The sequence below is a fragment of the Amphiura filiformis genome, chromosome 1 (assembly GCF_039555335.1).
Source record: "Amphiura filiformis chromosome 1, Afil_fr2py, whole genome shotgun sequence".
NCBI classification, from domain to species: domain Eukaryota; kingdom Metazoa; phylum Echinodermata; class Ophiuroidea; order Amphilepidida; family Amphiuridae; genus Amphiura; species Amphiura filiformis.
Genome location: NC_092628.1, coordinates 88382776 through 88406665, shown reverse-complemented (window position 1 = coordinate 88406665; position 23890 = coordinate 88382776). Strand labels below are relative to the sequence as shown.

The following is a 23890-nucleotide window of genomic DNA, read 5'->3' as shown; positions in this document are numbered from 1 at the left end:
AACATAAAAAAAAATATTTTTAACATGTCACTTCAGGGGCTCCGTACAAACTTCCTGAGTATGAAACTTTAATTATTTATATAAGGCTGCCACGCATATGGTCGAATCCAACGAAAAGTGTACACGGCATGTTTAGGGCCATAACTTAAAAGTATTAATCAATTGGCATTCGTTTTTGTATTGTGTTTATTCGCCTTGATCATACGCTTCGCGCCATATATAATAAGACCCCCTTCTGTGTAAAACATAGACACAGAGACCCCAAAATATGCTATTTTTACCCATTTTTTCAAAATATTTCTTTAAGTATTTTTAAAACATCTAAATCAGTTATGAAAAGAAGTCATTGGATTGAATCTAAATTAATTTCCTGAAATGTGTGTATTCAAAGATTGCCTGTTCAATTTTCCACATATTTGTACATAATTATGAATTTTTGTGATAATTTTTTGAGTGGTATTTTTTACATTACCTACGAATACAATTTTCATAGCACTAGATATATCTTTAAAAATGGAAATCACTAATAAATACAGAAATGCATTGCATTCGGACATCTTTATTATTGTGTTTAGCTGCCAGAAATTCTAAATGGCACAAAGGTAGGTTTGGTAAAAAATATGCATTACCTCCGAATACATGTTAAAAGCTGTGTCATTTCCACAAACTGAGAGAATAGTAAACAATAGTTAAGCAATAGGTGCAGGGTAATACACTCTTTATCTCTACCAAGTTTCAATAGCCTGCGTTTAAATATTTCAGAGATGTCAACAATAAAAACAAGTATTCGTAGGTAAATTTCGGTAACCGAATGTTACCTACGAATACAATTTGACATCATGACAGTATTGTGAAACACCGCCATTCATGCCAATGCCCATATTAGTACATAACGAAGGCCTGTATGTTTACTATCAAATCATATGTCAATGAAAGTTGCGAATTCACATACATGCCCACCATGCAAAACTGAATACGGCTTAATTGTTGAAAAATATGTACTGAAATAGACGACGGTCTGCTCATTTGAAAGAAAAATCAGATACAAAGAAGATTAGAAATACTTGGATTTGTTAGCTGTCATGTGTGTTTCATTTTAAACGTTTACCGACCTTCTGGTTTCTGAGTAATGTGTGTCCAAATTGGTTTATTCGAAGGTAACTTTTGACGTTTTCGCTAAGTTTAACTACGAATACCATTGACAAAAACGACTTTTCTCATTGTCTCATGATCTAGACAACACAGTGGTGGACCCGAGTATAAAGCTAATTATAGTTGCCCTCAAACGAAAGGCCACAAGACGTTTCTGACTCCAAGATGGACTTCACAAGTCAGTAATAACGGTTTTAAGCGATTTGTGTGCAATTAAGCAAATTAAAGTCACTTTAGTGCCTTTGTTTCTTACTTCAATCCTCTTTCAACCACTGTGAACCGACATTAAATATACATGATAGGGTCTTAAGGGGGTACTACACCCCTCGATAAATTTGTGTCTATTTTTGCATTTTTCTCAAAAACTAATAACACAGTGGTAACAAAAGTTCAGAAACAAATGATCAGAAATAAGGCACCGCTAGGATGTACCTCGTTTCCTATCATATATACTGAACCGCTGGTCTTGAGTCACTGAAATTTCAGTGTAGTAATTGGATATCTTGCCCCAATAATATACATAAATTTGGTTACCAGTGTATACTTATTTTTGAGAAAATGCAAAAATAGTCACAAATTTACCATATGGGTGTAGTACCGCCTTAAGTATCAATAAACGTACATTAAGAAAATAATACATTCAAAGTGCTTTATAAAATGAAGATTTGATTGCGATATCCACCAAAAGTCTAATTCTTACCTACAAATACTGAAATGTTACTTACGAATACAGCATAATACATGACATGTGTAATGAAGTGTCCATACCAATGGAATTTAATTGTCAAAAACTTTAAGCGGTACCCCGGACAATATTATTACCCATATACGGATTCATTCAACAATTATTTATTATGTAAATTTGCTGTTTAACTACTTGTATATCAAAATGAATTCATTTGGACGTACCATCTGAAAGAGATCTAAAAACTACCATTTTATTCATTCATTATCATAATAGCAAAATTTAAACCTCTAAACTCAATATAGAAATTGTTAAATCGCTCATGTTACCTACGAATACCCGGGTTTCTTCACCTATCATTTTATAAAGCATTAGGTGTATGCGTATAATTCCTAATATTCCTGAAAACAGATATCCCACTCGTTCTTATACAATATGTAAATTTATTCATACTCATTTGATAAATAAAATACAGAAACTGACCTAAACTTCATTTTCAAAATAAACTAGCATAAATTGACTAAGATCATATCGATCGCGTTATAAAAATAAAAAACAAATATTTCCTGGTTGAGCTAGCATTTTCCTGACACCCCGTGGTCTACATTACACGAAAAAAGTGTTAATGGGAATATTCCATTTGTTTTAGGTTGATTAGTATTGCGACAGTGAAAGCATCCTAGTGGTATTCGAAGGTAACATTGGGTTTTGATGTCACATTTACTATCACACGTCCTGGATTTATTTTTCAAGATTAGTGATGGCACTTTTGGTTCCTATAAGGCCAACATGCCATCAATCAATGGGCAAAAGGAAAAAATTGTGGAGACATTTTTATTTTGGACTTTTATTTTTGGCCCGTGGACACTTTTGGTTGGTTTCAACCATATAGTTTGGTACGGAGAAGTAATTTGAACAACAACAACAAAATATCTTGCTATACTGTAAACCTCACATTTAGGTCTAAGACTGATGACATCATGATGCAGTCATGTCTACAGTAGAATTCATCTCGACCTTTGCAGGACTTAAACCCCATTAAAAGCTATTAAACCAAGATAACACTCATTGAAACAGCTCAACTGATTAAATCGGATCTTCTCTGGTTGTGCACATATGTCTGTTTTACATGTGCGATATCGCAATAAAGCTGGTATTATAGCTTTAGTTGGGTAACCGATTATAAAGGAAACGAAAGGAAACAATGGTATGTGGACCTTTGTTCACGAAATGAGACAATGGCCTGCTTTTTGTTAACCAGCATTCTTGAAAATGAGCAACATAATGATTGTTGACTTAACACGGTTTGGAAATAATTTCTTCATATTTTTGGTGTTATCTGTCGTTTACATATCCTTCCTAAAACACAAAAGTGCGACCCACTTGAATCACAAGATATCGAACTCATTGTTTCTACCTTTTGTTAAAAACTAAACATTTGTGACAGTTAGTTTCGGTTTTGGTTTCAGTTTCTTATAAGTGGTGTGACGAATAAAATTACAGGGTTTGAAGTTACTTGATCTAAGTATACAAAAGAAATGTTAAAATTTCGCAGTGCAATATTCACGAGCAGAGAAGTCGAACAAATCAGTCTACATTTGAAAGCATTGATTTAGTTTGAAAGCATTGACTTGAGACTACGAAATAGCCTTAGCTTATTTCACTGTGAAAATTATATAGACCATCGAAATATTTCCACAGACATTACAATAGACACTTGAAAGATTATACACTTGAGTGATATAATAGACACTTCAGTGATATAAACACTATTATACACAACTCTATTTATGTGCATGTCGCATGACGGAAGATCAATATCATAGAAAGCTGGTTTAAATTGACTTTTATTCAATTTATTTATTAGAGAGAGAGAGAGAGAAGAGATCGTCAGGGAAAGAGGGTGTGTGTGTGTGTGTGGGGGGGGTAAGGGTAAGGGAGAAAGAGAAACAGAGTGGGGAGAGCATTGGAAGTGGGAAGGGAAGGAGGGGGAGAGGGAGCTCAAGAGTGGAGTGGAATAATAGAGAAGAGTCGATATCGAGTGTGGGGAGGGGGAGGGAGGAGGTTATATATAGGTGGCGGAGGGAACATAGGTAAGAGGTATGGGTTTTGCTTTCCGGGGAATAATCTAATTCATAATCAAATCATCTACATCATCATGCATGGTTTATATCCCAGACAAATAAACAAAACACCCCCACCCCCACCCCCTCAATATATGCACATGATTTCTACAGTCATGTAGGCCTCGTATATAGAACTCGGGTGTAATTATAAGGTGTCATGAAAGTGTGCCATCTACGGAAGAGAGCAACTGTCGCCCGCGTTGATAGATATCCGATAATGAAAATGTTAGCACAATAGGCTATTATATACGTATGGTTATAGGCCATTATACTTTTGGTGTCCTCCCAGCACAATAGTGTTATGATTGCAGACCAGTTCATCTCCACTTTTTAATCCCTTGATTTTTGGTTTCTGAACAAAAGTGAAACCAAAACTAATGATTTGAAATGAGGGAATGTCTTATTGATCTTATCAGAATTTTCCATAGTCCTGAGGATCCAAGTATCTATTTCTTACACGCCAAAGCGGTGGCCTTAGGGAATTTTGGAACAAAACACGTGATTAAATCGATTTTAGCTGATGGACTATTACGACATGTGCGATCTTATCATTTATTTGACGGCACTCTTACAATCAACACGTCAATCATTTGTATTGTCATATCGTAGGCAGATTACTCAAATTATTCCATGTGAAATTGGCATATGGTTATATTTCAAATTAGAATAAAACAGTTGGTATTAAAAACACTTCTTCCTTCATTAAGGTTTGCTCTCAGGTAAGACACGTTCACGATAATAAATTGTTACATTTTTATTTGAAAATAATGTAGTCAAATCTACAATCAAATTTAATGCTTTTGCATTTGCACGGAATTTACATTGTTTGTATTTCTTTCTGTTTTACGAATATTGCATACTGCTAAAGAACTTTAATGCTAAAGACATTTTTACTATTATATTGCTTTTCAGGACTTAATCACACGGAACAGAATATTCTGCGAGAATGTATTGTTTTACCGCGCTAGTCGCGCTGGTCGTCAGCGTGTCTGCCTATCAGTCAAATAACGATGTCTCGGGTAAGAGAATAATACCCTTTTGCATGTTTTGAATCCTTTCAATCAGATGTATAGAATGTAATACGTATCTCATACCATTAAAATCATCAGATCTTAATAGCTAGACCCTTCAACGTTACAACACTCTTTTAGGGTAACCGAGCGTAATATTTCAATGTCTTTGCAAGAATATCTGAATGACAGTGTACTTGCTTTATTTTGATCGAAACAGACCACTTGAATATGTACTCCTCAGGTATTAGGAAATGGTAATCATAATCAAGTCATAAAAGTCATAAAAGCAAATCACATTATTCATTATTTTAAAGTCAGTTTTTTACCCATATGTCTTGCCTTTTTGTGTTTGTTTGTTTGTTTAGGCATCCCTTTAATTTAGTGGTCCCTTAGCGACTATTGGGTTTGCCAGGCTTTGTTTAAATAAATGAATAAATAAGTAACATTTTGCTTCGCACTATTTTTATCTTGTAGTTCAACAGGCACCAAGACTTGTTTGCTACCACACCAACTGGGCATTCATGAGAGCGGAGCCAATGAATTTTACTCCCGACCAAATTGATCCTAACATGTGCACACATCTCATCTACTCGTTCGCAAAGATCAATCCAACCTCATTTCTGCTCGAGCCATATGAACCGACTGACACTGAGGGTCCAAACTACTACAAAGTTTTTAATGATTTGAAAATGCTAAATTCCGCATTGAAAACACTTTTGGCTGTAGGAGGATGGACTCATGCATCTGAAGGTTTCACAGACATGGTAAGAAAACAAAAATCCGTGTTTGAATATGTATAAGGTATATTTTTTTGTCATAGATTATATATGAAAAAAAACCACGTTTGTCGAATATATCAAGTAAGATTAGAAATGAACGAAACCAATACTACATATTGTATCAGAGATCCATGTGTATAGAGAGAGGTTACAATGATCCAAACTTAAGGTTTATCATAATAGCGTCTAAATGATATGGAACAGCTTACTTTTGGTTGGAATTTATTAAAGCCCTTTATTTTATAACATTTGTTAGGTGCTCACACCAGAGAGTCGTAAGATTTTCATCGATGATTCCATTGCCTATCTGAGACGCTATGGCTTTGATGGTCTGGATCTTGATTGGGAGTATCCAACACAACGAGGAGGCAAACCAAGCGATAAGGCAGGGTATACAGCTCTGTGCAAGGTAAAGTTTTTGTTTTGACAAAATCAGTTCATCTTCTGCCAAATGCTTTACACACGCACAGCGTCATCATCCCTATATCTTGGTGTCAGAAATTGTCAAGATAGTAGGGCGAATCAACAGCACGGTATAGCGATCATTTTGTTCCGCCGTGATTTTATGGCTTCGAGATAAAGGCCGGGCACTTCAGGCAAAGTATAATACTCCAACCAAGGGGGTGACACTAAATTCACGGTTGTTCTATTAGCAACGCAAAATCTATGACAAATTCAGCTGGATTACTAGCTAGAGAGTGAGGCCAGTTATCGATCCGTTATAGCTCGTTATGAATAATTCATGTTCGACCCCTCGGATCATGTTAATTGAGTTTGGCAAATAACAACGTTGTTAGTTTTGCGAACTTTGCCTGTTCAATGAGAGTATAGCGCGCCCCCAATACATCTGGGCACAAACCAGGCGAAAACGATCCAGTTTAATGAAATGGCGGACAGGTATTCCCATCAGGCACCAGTGATATGTTTTTTCAAAGAAAGTCTACTAATTTGATATGAAATGACATTTTGCAATAGCAAAGTCAAAATTTGGACTTGCTGTCAATAATATGAAGGAAATATGTGACAGAGACAAGTTGGGAAATACAAGTAGTATTTAAGTTATAATAACCTTTGATACCCGACCTGACCTTCCATCATGGCACCTTATTCGTCTTATGTATTTCTATTATGCTCTCAAGTAAAATAAAATACCAATCTGCACTGAGCAGACAATGTTACTTGGCTCCCAGCATGAATTATTGATTTTATACGGAGGTAAAGAAATGCACAATGTATGTGCATGATGTGCAAGCATACTCCAAATATTTACGATAAATCTGAATAGTGGTCACATGTTGACATATCATGTGTTCGGGAAATCACGTGGCAACATGTTAAGATTTCAGGCTTGTTTACTACTGAGTTAATTGCCATTTGTACTCTTTATTATTTATCTTTGTTAATTAACATATATTTTAAATGCTGATTAATCGTGGTTGGCTGCCCATGATATCTGTTAAATTCAATGTTTTATGAATATAATTCTACCACGCACAGGGGTAACGCAACAGAATTTCACATCACCTGACTTAGCTAGATTTCGAAGCTCTGCTCTTCAAATTCATGTAAATTTCAAAGTTTATACATTTAATATATTTAATATGATACAAATTTTTTGTTATAACCAATACACGAAATATACTAGCTTATTACCTATACAGAAAGGTGATTATCAGCCTTCACTCAGCAAATTGACATGCCTGGCATATGCAGCCATTCTCCGTCTGGATAACATGACTGTCGCCCTCAATACGTCTGGGCACACATTTAAATAACAATACGCTATTTACATATCAATGCGGCCTCATGCTAATTAAAGCTGCCCCATCCAGGAGTTCATCTATGCTCCAACTGTACCTTTACGAACATCACCTGTGTACAGATACGTAACGTTTCTATCCCACGCATGCTCAGGGAATTTATTATGATATCGGGAATTGCCTGTCACACATGATCGCAGACAGTGACGTAGGCAATCGGTCGGACCTCATCTGGCCAAAACATATTGACCCATGTCAACATACGGCCATATCCTTCACGACATGCTTAGTAGGCAAGTCCGAAGAAGATAGTATTCTTGTGATCCACAAACTATGTACACATACATTTGGCGATATTATATTATACGATAAATACGAATGTATTAAACATGGTAGCAAATATTCTCTAGCAAATCGGTTATACGATGGAACTGGTAGGCATATTATAAATTCGGGATATTAAATATCTTCCTGACTAGCCAGATCTGCGCATGGTCAAAGACGAGGATAGACGAGTATCAGACCGACGCAATCGGGGATAAAGAGGAAGGATAAGCATCCTAGTCTGCTGCCCTCTTTTGAAATATGTATCCTAGGTCTAGACAATAGGCGGATTAGCGGCCATTTTGTCTTCGACATGATTTTATTCACGTGTCCTTATACTTTAGTACACAAATATATAAGTTAACAGGTTTACAATATTAAAATTATATTTTGAATATACAATATATTCTGTAGTAAATCGATCAAATGACGGTGATTGTTCATGTATTATATGCTTCATAAAATTAAACTGTCTGACCAGCTAGTATTCTCCTCCGCCGTCAGTATGATTCCAGACACTCCACGTACCGTGTTGAGAAGGTGGAGGAGACTAAAGCTGTATTGACGAACACGCATGCGTTAAAAAATATGTAGCCTAGGTCGAACAATAGCGTAACGTAGTTTCCGGCATTGTTCCTATGCACTTTCACCCTCCTGACACAATCTGGCTTAGTCTCCACATCAGCCAGTTTTGTTCTTCCCCCTCCACAGGGAGCGTAACCTGTGTAGGAGACTCGGACCTCATCTCTTCGCATCGACTGTGACCTTTAGTCCCCGACATTCCCCTTAGGCTGCGATCACATAGAAGTATACTATTCGGGTATACGGTGCACGTTTGCAGGTGCACGCGTATTATCGAGCAAGGCAATTTCATAGTACCGGGTCACATAAGGCTACGATCGCATAGAAGTATACTATTCGGGTATACGATGTACGTTTTGCCGGTGCACGCGTATAGCTTAAATCGAGCAAGGTAATTTCATAGTACCGGGTCACATAAGAGCTATTCGAAAAGGCCGTATACCTGCGTATAGTTTAGTATAGTGGGAATCGTGCGTGTTCGATTTTAGTGCAGCGTATACCGTCCTAATTTTAAAAACCTAAACCATATGTGGGTAAATTCATTTTTTTAATAGATGGACTATCTAATTCTGCACATTATGACACCTCATTGAATGCAATGTGACCTCAAGAAGTAAAGTTACAAGCATTTGATAAGACGAAGAAAATGGGTAAACTGACATACTCGCTATCCGCTATACGAAATACGCTCATTCGATCAGGCTGAGTTCACATAGTATACTCCTATATGAACTCAGCCTGATCGAATGAGCGTATTTCGTATAGCGAATACCGTATACCGTATACTTCTATGTGAACTCAGCCTTATGAACTCACATCCTCCTGGCATACTCCGCTGCTGAAATCACGATCTGGGCATGCTGATAACCATGTTTAACGTTTTTAACTCATGGAAATTCGATTTTATTTTGGTCTGTTTTTGTTTTCAATACGCAGAGTTAAGGTTGTCGCACTCTTTGAACACAAATATTCATGTGCAAGCCTCAAAATATGGTTTATTAAAAAAAAATTACAACGAAATATTTTCAAGGAATAGAGATTTTATTTACACCGCCAAACATGTAGGCCTATCTAGCGTGGAAGTATATAGTTGGTCACACAATTCATTTCAATTCATAGGAATGCGATTCGATTCTATAGAGACTGTGTCAATAGAAGTTTTATTGTCCGACATTCAGCAATAGAATAATCAATAACGGCCTTGATATTTTGAAAGACAACTCATACATAATCGCTGAGCTAGAGCGATTAGTTTTTAGTCGGGTTTTTAGCCAATGAGATACCAATACCAATCGCTTCCTGCGTGCAGAGTTATTTTTGTGACCTCGGCTGCTGGTGGAGCATTTACATACCGATCGACTGTAATTTATTACAGGGGGTAGACAGTCCCTCATTTCAAATATATAGTTTTAGTTTTGGTTTTGGTTTTGGTCACGTGGTTTCCTATTGTCCTGCCTAACCACTTGAATCATAAGATATCGAACTCATTGTTTCTACCTTTTGTTTAAAACCGAACATTTGTGTCAGTCAGTTTCGGTTTTGGTTTCAGTTTCTTATAAGTGGTGTGGATCGTAAAATTATTTGATTTGAAGTTACCTACTCTAAGTGTACAAAAGAAATGTTTAAATTTCGCAGTGCAATATTCACGAGCAGAGAAGTCGAACAAAGCAGTCTACATTTGAAAGCATTGATTTAGTTTGAAAGCATTGACTTGAGACTACGAATTAGCCTAAGCTGATTTCACTGTGAAAATATATAGACCATCGAAATATTTCCACAGACATTACAATAGGCACTTGACAGATTATGACTTCAGTGTTATAAACACTATTATACACAACTCTATTTATGTGCATGTCGCATGACGGAAGATCAATATCATAGAAAGCTGGTTTAAACTAACTTTTATTCAATTTATTTATTGGAGAATAGAGAGAGAGAGAGAGATAGAAGAGATCGCCAGGGAAAGAGGGTATGTGTGTGTGAGGGGGAGGGGGGAAGGGTAAGGTAGAAAGAGAAACAGAGGGGAGAGAGCATTGGAAGTGGGAAGGGAAGGAGGGGGAGAGGGGGCTCAAGAGTGGAGTGGAATAATAGGGAAGATTCGATATCGAGTGTGGGGAGGGGGAGGGGGGAGGTTATATATAGGTGGCGGAGGGAACATAGGTAAGAGGTATGGGTTGTGCTTTCGGGAATAATCTAATTCATAATCAAATCATCTACATCATCATGCATCGTTTATATTTCAGACAAATAAACAAAACACCCCACCCCCACACCTCCATATATGCACATGATGTCTATGCATAACTTATCAAACTCGGGTGTAATTTTATGGTGTCATGGAAGTGTGCCACTTACGGCAGAGAGCATCAAAAGTCGTCCGCGTTGATAGATATCGATAATGAAAATGTTAGCACAATAGGCTATTATATACGTATGGTTATAGGCCATTATACTTTTGATTATATATACCCTCTTGTGTCCTCCCAGCACAATAGTGTCATGATTGCATACCAGTTCATCTCCACATTTTAATCCCTTGAATTTTGGTTTCTGAACAATAGAGAAACCAAAACTATATATTTGAAATGAGGGAGTGTGACATCTCCTTGTTAATTGTATTTCTAAATGCATAACTAAATGTGGTACGATAATAATAGAGGATAACACACTATACTAAACAAATTCAATCATACAACAATGTCCTAATATGTATTCCGATACATTAGTTTTACCGTATTCATTGACTCAAAAATAATAATCAATTGCCAATATTTCACAAAATAAACAGGAACTACGCGAGGCCTACCAAGCTGAAGCCGATGCAACTGGTCAAGAGAGAATGCTTGTAACCATGGCAATTCCTGGTGGTGAATGGACGATTAATGATGGCTACGAAATTGAACCGCTTGGAAGGTATCTGGACTACTAAATATGAATCAAATCAAAATTATCAAATCAAAAAAATCAAAAAAATATATATAGGGCTATATTTTTGTGGACATATATATTTACACTCAGTGCGGACTTAAAATTAAAAAGTGTTTTCCATTTTGATATTAAAAAAAAGGAAAATGACACTCAAAATCATAATGTTTAACTTTATTTTTTTCTTAGATACTTGGATTTCGCTAACCTTATGTCTTATGATTTACATGGTTCCTGGGAGTGGGAGAAGCATCACCACACACCGCTTTATGAAGGACCGGGAGATAGTTCAACCGATAAGATGCTGGTCCTGGTAAGTTGACCTTTTAATGGTAGAAATTGCTAAAACTTTCTGGGTGCTTTAGTGTAAAGTAGATCAATGATAAAAACGAGTAATTGCATGGCATGAAGAGGCTAAAAGGAAAATAAACAATCTTAAGAATGGATAGCACTAGAAGTGGCCAATATGTAATGAACGTTAACCTTTGACCCCACATGTGGATATTTTCTTTATTTTGATGAAATTTCTTTATTATCACATGAAAATGTGTCTTTCAAACCACACATGAAAGAATGATACCACATACTTGAATTAGTAAGTATTAACACACTTGCAAGACAAAGGTACTGTTTTATATGATCATAAAGACATGTCATGAAATAATCCATTGTGGGGGTCAAAGTGAAACTTTCATTACATACTGACCACTCCTCGTAATGTGTTGCAGATTCGCTGTTGCACACTTAAAGTGTCTTTATATACACGAGGCCTGGCACCTTTCTCAAAAGATACAAAGATAAAGGTTAATGATATTCATGGTGGCTTTAGAAGACAATTTACCAACAATCACGAACATGGAACTTCAGCTAAAAAAGCTCATGTCCATCACGTTTATTTGACATTAATATGAAAAACGTCCTGAGGCTTGTATATATTTCCAGTACAACATCGGGACATCATGAATGTCTAAGGTAACCGACTGCCTCAAAATTCCTCTTAAATTCTAACAAATTGCTTTATTCTTATCAGGACTACGTGATAAACAAATGGATAAATGGTGGTATGCCTGCACACAAGCTCATCATGGGATTGGGCATGTATGGTCGCACATGGAAGAGAGGATCAAGCTGTGCTATTAATACTCCTGGAGAAGGGGCTGGACCCGCTGGCCAGTGGACAGGAGAACCGGGTTTCTGGGCTTACTACGAGGTATCGTGTATAGTTTACACACAGTTATTTTTGTAAACCACTAATTTATGCCAAAAATACGTTTTAGTTGAATAAGATTGGTCTAACTATTTATAATATGCATGGTTTCTAATTACATTCATATCTAGACGAAAGTAGTTCATAGTGTTACCTTATGGCTTCCGCAGCACCAAATGTAACTACATAAGAAGTACACACTATATATATTGTAGACATACTGTTATAGATACTTAATAGTGATATATTGGATAGAAGAAACGAACAAATATATTTAACCTAAGAATGTATTTTCTCTTTAATATATTAAGCTATTGAATGACAGCAACATGTATGTGCCGTTGTTATTACGACATGTTGCTAGGAACGGAAAGGAAAACTAATTTTAACTTTTTGTCATGTTTGTCTACACGAGGTGTGTGGTAAATTGAAGTCCGGAATGGCATACACGTGGGATTCGGCCCGAAAAGTTGGTTTTGGTTGTAATACAGAAACTAACGAATGGGTAGGATATGACGATGAACGGAGCCTTGATGAAAAGGTAAGTCATTATCTGGAAAACGACCCGGTGTTTACTGTTTGTAGTACAAATTTACCTTCTCCAAATATAATGTTGTCTTTATACTGCCAGCAAATCATGCGGTTACATGTCGATTTACATCCTTATCTGAGGTTTTAAGAACAGGTAGGTTTAGCGCCGGGGGGGTATTTGTATTTCAAGTTGTATACATAGGCCTATCACCCGCGTATCAAATAGATGCTCGAGTATCCCGATTAGCGTATCAAAAATAGCAAAATTGAAAACAAAAGGTACCTTAATCACACAAAAGGATTAAGGAATATAAAATGCTGGGTCAACAACTCCTCAAAACGTGCGCTTTTTCATTGGTTTTTTGATCGCTACACGCGGTTGTATATTGCAGGTGCGTTTATCGCGACTCATAATCAGCAACATGCTTTACTTTAGGGTAGGAATATAACCGCATAGTACTTGCTTTGGGTTCATTTTAAAGCGAAACAATTTACTTTTTCGGGAAAGATTAGCAACATCTTGGAGAATACACAAAAACGTGAGATTGTTATTTTGATTTGTTTTTAATTATTCTAATTACTATCGTTCTTGTAGATTTCCTTTATGAAATCAAATGGTCTTGGAGGTGGAATGATTTGGGCCTTGGACTTAGATGATTACACTGGCACACAATGTGATGCAGGACCATGGCCATTAATGACAGTCGTGAAAAAGGAATCCTCGAAAGTGAGTATCAAATACGTAAGCGTAAAAAAAAATGGTCGCGTCAGTTAGGTGGTGGGTACAGAGGTTCAAGGTTCAATTCGCATTGGGAGCAGGAATAATTCACCTGCGTGGTATCAGAGAGGGAGTACTCAAGTTTGGTTCGGGTAACTCCCATACACGCTCATTTCAAAATGTATACATAAATAATTTTTGTGTAACCAGCGCATTTGAAACGTCAAAAGTCATTTGAAGCAGAAAAATGACGCTGCCACAAATCTCAACATGCCATTTTTTTTAATCCCAATTAACAAACCTTAGATGATCTAGATCTAGCGTTTCCATATTGTTTCTTAAGCCTTTTTAGACCGTTTTATTTAAAAAGCGCCCCATGAATGTAAAAAAAAAATGCTTGCCCTCTCCTCTCGGCTTGCCAAAAATTCAAGTACTTGCCCAGTTCGCTGGCCAAAAAATCTTGCCCCTCCCGGCTCATAATTATTGCACCCCTACACGGCGAGAGGAAGAATTGCAAGTGGTTGGTTGATTGGCTTGTTGGTCGACGTATGTGTCATGATCGCTGAATTCGACAACATGGAACCAAATCCCGGGAACCAAGGTCATGAAAGTTGGTCCCAAAACATGTCTTGCATAAATATATATATATTTTGGTTAAATTTAATTTGGTTAGTTTGCCATATTTATCCGTAAAAACAACAAATGAGCACGCTTGGTGAAAATCTGCATGTGGAGCTGCCAGTAAATAAACAATTCCTTCCATTCCATATTACGGTATGATGTATTGTAATCATATTCTTCTATTCTATGCAGGTGGTTATATAGTGCCAACACCACCTCCAACGACACCAACAATGTACCCTCCAACAACTACACCTCCCTACTCTGGACCACCAGATCAATTCTGCGTGGGTAAACCAGACGGATTATATCCCGACCCAGCTGATTGCCATAAATATTATCAGTGTGCTGGAGAGCTCACGTACTTCGGCAACTGCGGTACACTCGCTTTTAATCCGACCTGCAATTGTTGTGATCATGTGGCCAATGTACCAGGTTGCGCTTAAGGGCTGGGGTATGAACGTTTGGACAGTATTTATTGTGGGACATTAGAGCACATCAGACATATCGAATTGCATTCTGAATACGAAGAATGTCATTCTGATATCAAATAATTCGTCGGTCGCCGCACACATAGTGGCGTACGTGAAGGACAAAATGCGTTTCCGAGCAAACAGTTTTTGATGGATATGCTACTAGTAATGGGGTCTATACTTCTCCACTGTTATCTCTCAGTGGCCCGATTCCATTTCAAATTGAAGTTTAAGGTTCAAACTATTAAACTGTGTCTTTAATAGTTAACAAGGAATAACTGTTATAGGATAATAGTTAGCTCTAAAGCTATACGCCACTATGTGAAACGGAAAATTTGGAAAATCACTCTACGCCACTATGTGTTGCGACCGACGAATTTTGATTTTTTGAAATTCGCAATTTAATACACATTTTATGGCAAATCATTAAAAATTGATATTTTTGATATTTACCGGTACTTGAAGTAAACTTTATAAATCTGATGATTTATACTTAAAGTGTATGTAGGTGGGATGAAAAGCCGACGATCAATTAAAAATTTTGAACATTTCGTATTGAAGATATGGATTTTTTAACAAAAAAAAAAAAAAAAAATTAGGTCTTTTTGGGGAAAAAATCCATATTTTCAATATGAAAGGTCAACATTTTCAATTGACCGTCGGCTTATCCTCCTGCTACATACACTTTAAGAATATGTCATTAGATTTATATAATTTACTTCGAGGACTGTTATATATCAAAAATTTGAAAAATATCAAATTTTTATAATTTGTCATAAAATTTGTATTATATTGTGATTTTCAAAAATGAAAATTATTTGACATCAGAAAGACATGCTTCGTATTCAGAATGCAATTCGATAGGTCTGAGGTGCTCTCATGTCCCAAAAAAAAAATACTGTCGAAACGCAATAAACGCTCATTTTAGATCCCTTAAAACATGTTGTAGATCAATTTAACGATGGAAACATAATGAATCTATTTGCTGTAGTAGAGTTTAAATAGTATAGGAAAAAGGAAAACATATCAAAGACATATGTGACCATCCTCCACAACTGAGCCTGGATGTCGCCAGTGCCACTATTGAGATATGCTCCATCGAACTTAACAATAAACAATAGGAAACAAAGGATTTATTGATTTTTCACTACTTAAATGTCAAGTACTATAGACATGATATACATCATTTTTAAAGCTAATTTCAAGCAGAATATTTTGGTTGAATATCTCAAAAATGATGATTGGCGACTTCAGGGCTCAGTTGTGCTGAGGGGTCACATATATGAAATTTATGAAAATTTATTTTTGTAATCAATATTGATTAATCTAATATTTAGTGTAATGGAATGAATTAAATTGTCTGGTTGAATTTTTATTGTCGAAAAAATAAAAGCAATAACGTGAAGTGATTGTATCTTTGAACAGCTCGCATTGACACACACATTATAATTGAAGACAGAGATAAAAAAAGACTAGTTTGCGTCTGATGTCACTGTCAATCAAATTCCCTACGATCCTTGGTTAATAGCGCGTAAAAGGAAGGTCGAGTTATCTGGTGCCGATCGGAGAAAAGTAATAACAGAAAATAGCGAAAAAATTACGCACTTTTTCAAGGTAAAAAACAACTTTTATTGGCATTGTTGACATGGCGCCTTCAGGAAAGAAAGTTTCCAACTATAAAGGCCTAACTTTTGAGACGGTTTGAAGGTTTGAAGGTGCAAAATTAACAATAAGGCCCCGGTAATAACACCGCACACAGCGACATCATCCCTATAATCTTCGTGTCAAAAATTGTCAGTACGACGAATCCTCTCGTTTTTCAACAGCTACGCATGGCGATTTTGTTGTATTTCGAGATAGGACGACTCAGGCTAAGCATACCATTACACACGATAAGAGATACCACAGAGTTTCTACTCTACATGTTTTTACGATTTGCGCATGCTCAGTACCCCATATGGTGTTGCCTTTACAAGAAAATTCGATTTGTTGTCAGGTAAAACCCAGGTTTTGTTTTCAATACACTAACTGGAAATGCAATACACTAATTAGCGGCAATTGCTGTTTGCTGTGGATATATTTTACTGCATTTTTACCATAACGATTTTAAATCGTACATCAAAATTGTGATATATTCAACTGTTTGAGAATTATAATCCCACGTATAGCCCATTCAGCTCAGAACAACGTGCTGTATAGAATATTAAATCACAAGTCTATAATACAATACACATATCGAGACACTATCCAACTTTCTTTATCTGCGTCAATAATAGAATATTGATTTGAATAGAATTTAATACATCGCTACATTTTGAGTTTGTACTTCACCGCTGAGCGACCTAGCGATCGATTTCTAGCCAATCAGTAGGACTCCTTTTCTTGCGTTCGGTGAAATACCAATCGCCCGTCGTTCACCAACAGAGTATTAAGTTGCAGGGAAAAAATCTTTATAATACAGGGTGTCGACACTGTGCTTCGTTCAGCAACTCATACCATCATGGCACTTGATTGACAGATGACGTCAGACGCAAAACTAGTATTTTTATCTCTGTCTTCCATTATAATGTATACCATTGTATATTTGTAATAAGCAACAAGTAACAAATAAAGTCTACATATGACGTCAACACAAAAAGAACCACGTGGCGTGTATTGGTGTGTTTCTTAGTGTAAAACAATATATAGATTCTACACGATAATTTAGGAAAAAGATCCTTTAATTTCGGCCATTCAAATCAAACGATGAGCTCTTCATTAGTAGCAGAACTACTAAAGCATACTCCATAAATGTGGAATTAGTAAGCCCTTGAGTTGATAATAATACACAAATACAGGGTGTCCCAGGTTTGTTTATTTGTCTGGAATATAAACGATGCATGATGATGTAGATGATTTGATTATGAATTAGATTATTCCCCGGAGAGCACAACCCATACCTCTTACCTATGTTCCCTCCGCGACCTATATATAACCTCCTCCTTCCCCACACTCGATATCGACTCTTATCTATTATTCCACTCCACTCTTGAGCTCCCCTATCCCCCTCCTTCCCTTCCCACTTCCAATGCTCTCTCCCATCTGTTTCTCCTTCTCCCTTACCCATACCCCCACACACACCCTCTTTCCCTGACGACATGCGACATGCACATAAATAGAGTTGTGTATAATAGTGTTTATATCACTCAAGTGTCTCTTTTATCACTCAAGTCAAGTGTCTATTGTAATGTCTGTGGAAATATTTCGATGGTCCATATATTTTCACAGTGAAATAAGCTAAGGCTATTTCGTAGTCTCAAGTCAATGCTTTCAAACTAAATCAATGCTTTCAAATGTAGACTGCTTTGTTCGACTTCTCTGCTCGTGAATATTGCACTGCGGAATTTAAACATTTCTTATGTATACTTAGATCAGGTAACTTCAAACCCTGTAATTTTCTTCGTCACACCACTTATAAGAAACTGAAACCAAAACCGAAACTACCTGACACAAATGTTTAGTTTTTAACAAAAGGTAGAAACAATGAGTCCGATATCTTGTGATTCAAGTGGTTAGGCAGGACAATAGGAAACCAAGTGACCAAACCCAAAACCAAAACTAAAACTAAACCTTTGAAATGAGGCATTGTATCTAATTTTAATAAGTGCAATACAATGCCACACATGTCTCCTACGTGTAATTACGAGTTACAAAAAATAGACCGTACAGTGCAAAGTATACGGGGTCACGTCGGAAAACTTGGATTTATTTATTTATTTTATACTTTGAAACACTATATGCACTTTATAGATAGTTAATATATTATTTACTGATATAATACGGTACTTCTATTTGATTTGGCATCGTAAATTGCTTTTGTACTTTTGCTAAGATTATTGTATAATTAAATCGCTGTCAATTCAGCGTGCCGGTGTATAGTGTAGTGGTTTGATCGCTTACATGTTGATGCAGGAGTCCCGGGTTCGATTCCCACCAGCGGCTTATTGAAAATAATGAATACTTCATCTTTTTTCAATTACGAAAAGGAAAAATTATATTGTAAATCAAGATGTGTGATTATTTATTATTATTAGCCTATTTTGCGCTCACTTTTAGTTCATACTCTTCTGTGGCTATTCCGTTTAAAGACAACCATCCCTCTGGAATCTACCGGCGGATGGGTACATTCTACTGATGAAATCCTGGCACAAATAAATCGTCTTCATTTAATATTGTGCTCTCTTTAAAGCAAGTAGAAATAGCTTGTACACTTTCAACATGGGAACACGTTTTGACGTATCTATAATTAGTAAAAAGATGTAGCTCAGTGGCCAGCCAACAAAAAGAAATTGTCTATAGTAGCCCCTATACGAGAAACAAGATTTTCTCTCTGAATTGGCCGTATTTTTACGTGTTAGAAAATCAATCGCATTATCGTGTTCACTCAAAAATTTAGAAAATAAATGGGCACCACCGGGTTGGGTATCTATAGATTCTATAAAATTTAAGTATGATATATTTTCGATGGTAATATATTTTCACTTTCAAAGTTTGTAGTTTTCATAATTGCAATTTTTGAATATTATATAAAAAGCACGAATAAGTCTATAAATGTAAGAGTATCGGATAATTTTTAATGTTAATAAATGCGAAACGCCGGCGGTAGACACCAGCAATATCAGGGATTGCCGCGATTCTTGCAGTAGTTTATATGAATAGACTACAATAGCGGATACAATAGCGAATACAATAGCGGATACAATAGAACTATATTACGGGCAAATAAACCTCGTCGCGTTGCTAAATTTCACTTCTTGTTTTTCATTAACTAACCGTTATTTCATTAACTAACCGTTATTTTTTAAACTTTGGAAAACCTCGACGCGAGGTTTTTAATCTGTGTCACTTTCTATTATAAACTATTCGCAGTATGTTGTTATCATGGTTATGGGCCTATTCAATAAAGACAAATGGGCTTCTTAATATCACGAATATCCATTTAAAAAGCCAGGGGCAAGTGATCGAGATTGGAGGGGAAGGGAGGAAGACAAAATGAAAAAGAAAGAATTGGAGAGAGAGGGGAGAAGGAGAGCGAGGACGTGATAGGCCATATAACATATGATGATGCCATTCGATGATGCCAAAACCTTTATGCGTTACATAATGAAAACGCCCAGTCAGATGTATTTCACACCTGCCAAACACAAGTCACCCAATTTTGAAAACTGGATGTTGAATATACACTCTCATAAATATTGATTAGCAACATTTTCCAATATGTCCGCGCTCAAATCGGACACAATAGAAGGCTTACATGTCAGCTCGAAAGAAAGAAAGAAAGAAAGAAAGAAAGAAAGAAAGAAAGAAAGAAAGAAAGAAAGAAAGAAAGAAAGAAAGAAAGAAAGAAAGAAAGAAAGAAAGAAAGAAAGAAAGAAAGAAAGAAAGAAAGAAAGAAAGAAAGAAAGAAAGAAAGAAAGAAAGAAAGAAAGAAAGAAAGAAAGAAAGAAAGAAAGAAAGAAAGAAAGAAAGAAAGAAAGAAAAGAAAAGAAAAGAAAGATAGCAAGAAAGAAAGAAAGTAAGTAAAGCTCTCTTCCTTATCCAAATGGATTCTTTGATGCGGCGAATCCCGAATCACATTCCTTGTCGAGGATTTTAGCGCCGTCCCAATTGATCACATGATTATGCTGAACTGCGTGGTCTGCGATTGCCGATTTGAATTGTTCACTTTGAGATTGTTTCCTGGTTTGTCTAGTAAAGATACTTTTACTTTTTGCTACTTTATCCGATTCCTTCTTATGTTCACCCAATCTAGTGTCAAAACGACGGCCTGTCTCACCCACATAAGTAGTGTCACAATTGGTACAAGGTGGTTCATACACACAATCGGTCGTATACAAAGAGGGTCTCCTTAGTCCTTAGGGTGAACCAACAATTTCCTCAGGGTAGTATGCCAATTTTCTCAGTCACGTAGTACACCTAGGTTTCATTATCATTGAGGTTTTTTTTTTCGGAGAAGAGCAGGTAGGCAACTACTTGATTATATTTCTACCTGTTCATACTACATACTCTGAAAATTTTAGAAAATTAGCACGGGTCATTTTTTTAAATCACATTTTTGTTACTAAAATGGGGGTTATAGCGCCCTCAATGGGCTCTCTTTCCATAGGGCTACATGTAAAGACCAGTTATAGAAAAATGGCCCTAAAATAAAAACGCCCCATTCATTTTCCCTCAAATTTTGCATATGATGTAGATTTAACATCTGGAATGTAATGCAAGTGGTGTTGTTGCTGCTCTCCAAAATTCATTTATAAATTGTCCGCCCCAGGCCAAAGTGTATACGATCCTCTTCTGGGGGCTGTTGTTGACCAATCAACTAGAAGGAAGGATCAAGTACCATTACTCCGATGATGGCCTTCAACCAAGATGGCCGAAACTGTCAGGTTTTGACAAGAAGAGCATTCTGTTAATTGTATCACACAAACCTAATGAATTTCTTCAAGAATATCTAAGCTATGTCAATCCACTGTTGGATGTATCCCTCCTCATGATCGCTCCAGAATTTTCTATCTACTGCTACTCTCGCCCATGTTGTGCCAATATATAATGTTATATCATCTCTCCACTTCCTCTTCTGTCTACCTCTTCTTTTTTTCCCATTCTTGGTTGCCATTTTAACAATCTCTTTGTCCATCTGTTATCATTTCTTCTGGCAACATGTCCAGCCCATCTCCAGTTTGATTTTTCTCAAAATGTCTGCAACACCGGTCAGCTGTCTGATGGTTGAGCACCTTACTTTATCTCGCAGTGAGATGTTTAACATTTGCCGTTACTTTGCTCTTTGGGCAGATTGTAGTTTATTTTCTTATTCTATTAACTCCACGACCCGTTATTCAAAATCGCGCACTGTGATTTGTTGAAACGCGTCACGTGAGAGCACATTATTCTGCAATAATGGGTCAAGCGCCGTAACATAACACATTCTATGCACAGCATTACGCTTGGTTACGCGTGCAATATTTCGGCGATACTCGCTGTCACTTACGCGTACGCGCTCCACCTTGAAGTAAACAACTTAAAATATTTGTGCCAAAAAATGACATTTTCTCTTTAAATTGCACTATTTTCTGGTAATATAATAGAAATAAAGCATTATCCTTTACACGCAAATAATGTGTCCCCGGCAGTAAAAACGTTTAAATAATTATACGTTTTTACTGACTCGGACACATTATTTGGGTGTAAAGGATAATTCATTACCCTTTATTTCTTAAATATATAGTTAATGACCATGTTTTATAGCCATACATCATTGTTGGAAGGACACATTGATTATATACGTTCCTTCTGAGTAACATGGGTATATTTTTGTTGCATAAGATTTCTTTATGTCTTCCAAAGCAGCTCCATCCTGTTTTTATCCTTCTCAATACTTCTTCCTTCGAACAATCCTTTAACCACATTGTCTGGCCCGGATATATATACTCCTCAACTCTTTCAATTTCCTGGTCTTCGATGATGATCTTTTCATCTGTTGCCATATTGGTCATATATTATTTTGTTTTCCCTTTGTGCATTTTCAATCCCACCTTCTTGCTTTCTTTATTCAACAGCTGTGTTTCCATGTCCTTCACTGTTGAGGTAGTAAGGGCAACGTCATGTGCAAAAGAAATTGGAGGTCTGATAATTTTTCTCCATCAACATTGATTCCTCTTTCATCCAAATTTAGTTTTTGGAAGATAGCCTCCATAGCTGTTGTGAATATCTTTGGTGACAATGTATCTCCTTGTCTAACTCCTCTGGATATCTTAACAATTTCAGAAACGTCACTATCCAGATGGATTCGAGATGTTGCATCTGTGTATATGAGGGCATCGTTTTTCAACCGTATCGTTCCCCTGTGGAATCAACTTCCTCCCACAATTAGATCCACTGTCAACATGTCCTCTTTTAAGAGCCAGCTCTCTGAGTGGTACAAGAACAAACTAGAGGAGAGTTTTGATCCTTACAACACATGCTTTTTTGGTTGTAGGCTTGTGTAGGTTTTTTTTTTTTTCCACATTTTTTGGGAGGGGGAGGGGGAGGGGGTGTCCTCATTGTTTTGATCCTTGGTGGGACTGTCCTAGAGGTGCTTTGCACCTGTTAGTCCTTGCCTTTCACTGGTGCAAAATTTTATCTATACTTCCTTTTTTTTTGTATGTACTTTTGAATATTCATGTGCAATATATTTTGATGTTATATCTTAATTATTGTATATACCAGTGATAAAGTGTAATAAATAAAAAAATTTAAAAAATATCCTTCAGAATACAAACATACCCTTCATTTATACCTATTTCTCTAAGTGCTTGGAATTAAGAGAACCTCACCTTATGGAATCAAATGCTTTATCGCAATCAATGAATCCAATACATAGATCAAGTTGATGATATTCGTTTGACTTTTCAATGAGTTGGTTTATTGCAAGTAGGTGGTCCATGGTCATGATGGTTGAAAAACCTTCTCTAAAACCTGCCTGCACTCGTGGTTGGTGTTCATCCAGTTCTTTCTTTAGTCTACTTTGAAGAATTTTTTGGAAAATTTTGTACCGATGTGAGAGAAGACTAATGGGTCTGTAATTCTTGATGTCTGCTTTGTCACCAGCATTGATCACCAGCAAACCTAATATTATGAAGGTAGGACTTAAGATTCTAAAATATGTTTCGTTAACTAGAGGCTATGCCTGGACAACACAGTGGTTGCTTTAGTTATCTGATCCTGTCGTGAATGCCAGCTTGACAAACTGAGAAAAGAGTACAGGACGCAATCCGAGAACAATCCCATTCTTACCACCAACCTTCTTCACTTGATGGTTTGCCTCAAAATTGTATGATATATGCCTATGATTGTACTTTCATTTAGTAAATGATCTGTCATCAAGACTCTCTGAATCTCAGAAAACAGCGATAAAGCCTTGGACCTTTGATGACCGATTGATAATCTTTTTAGGGATGGGAGATCCAGGTGCTTCCA

The 23890-nt window shown here is 36.6% G+C and overlaps 1 protein-coding gene across 1 annotated transcript; it reads left to right on the top strand.

The window, feature by feature from the left end:
* Positions 1-4909: 4909 nt before the first annotated feature.
* Positions 4910-14764, top strand: LOC140164107 (acidic mammalian chitinase-like). The gene is made up of 9 exons (XM_072187355.1): positions 4910-4982; positions 5451-5740; positions 6012-6164; positions 11213-11337; positions 11539-11662; positions 12380-12559; positions 12972-13097; positions 13683-13814; positions 14619-14764. Exons 1-9 carry the CDS (start codon positions 4910-4912, stop codon positions 14628-14630), a joined length of 1215 nt encoding a protein of 404 aa, XP_072043456.1. The 3' UTR covers positions 14631-14764.
* The last annotated feature ends 9126 nt before the right edge of the window (positions 14765-23890 follow it).

What these genes read in the sequence shown, in the direction of transcription:
- LOC140164107 (XM_072187355.1), top strand. Translation starts at nt 4,910, where the DNA reads ATGTATTGTTTTACCGCGCTAGTCGCGCTGGTCGTCAGCGTGTCTGCC. An exon ending in GAAATTGAACCGCTTGGAAG is followed by an intron (nt 11,338 to 11,538) that starts GTATCTGGACTA and finishes TTTTTTTCTTAG; the next exon opens with ATACTTGGATTTCGCTAACC. An exon ending in GTTTCTGGGCTTACTACGAG is followed by an intron (nt 12,560 to 12,971) that starts GTATCGTGTATA and finishes TGTCTACACGAG; the next exon opens with GTGTGTGGTAAATTGAAGTC.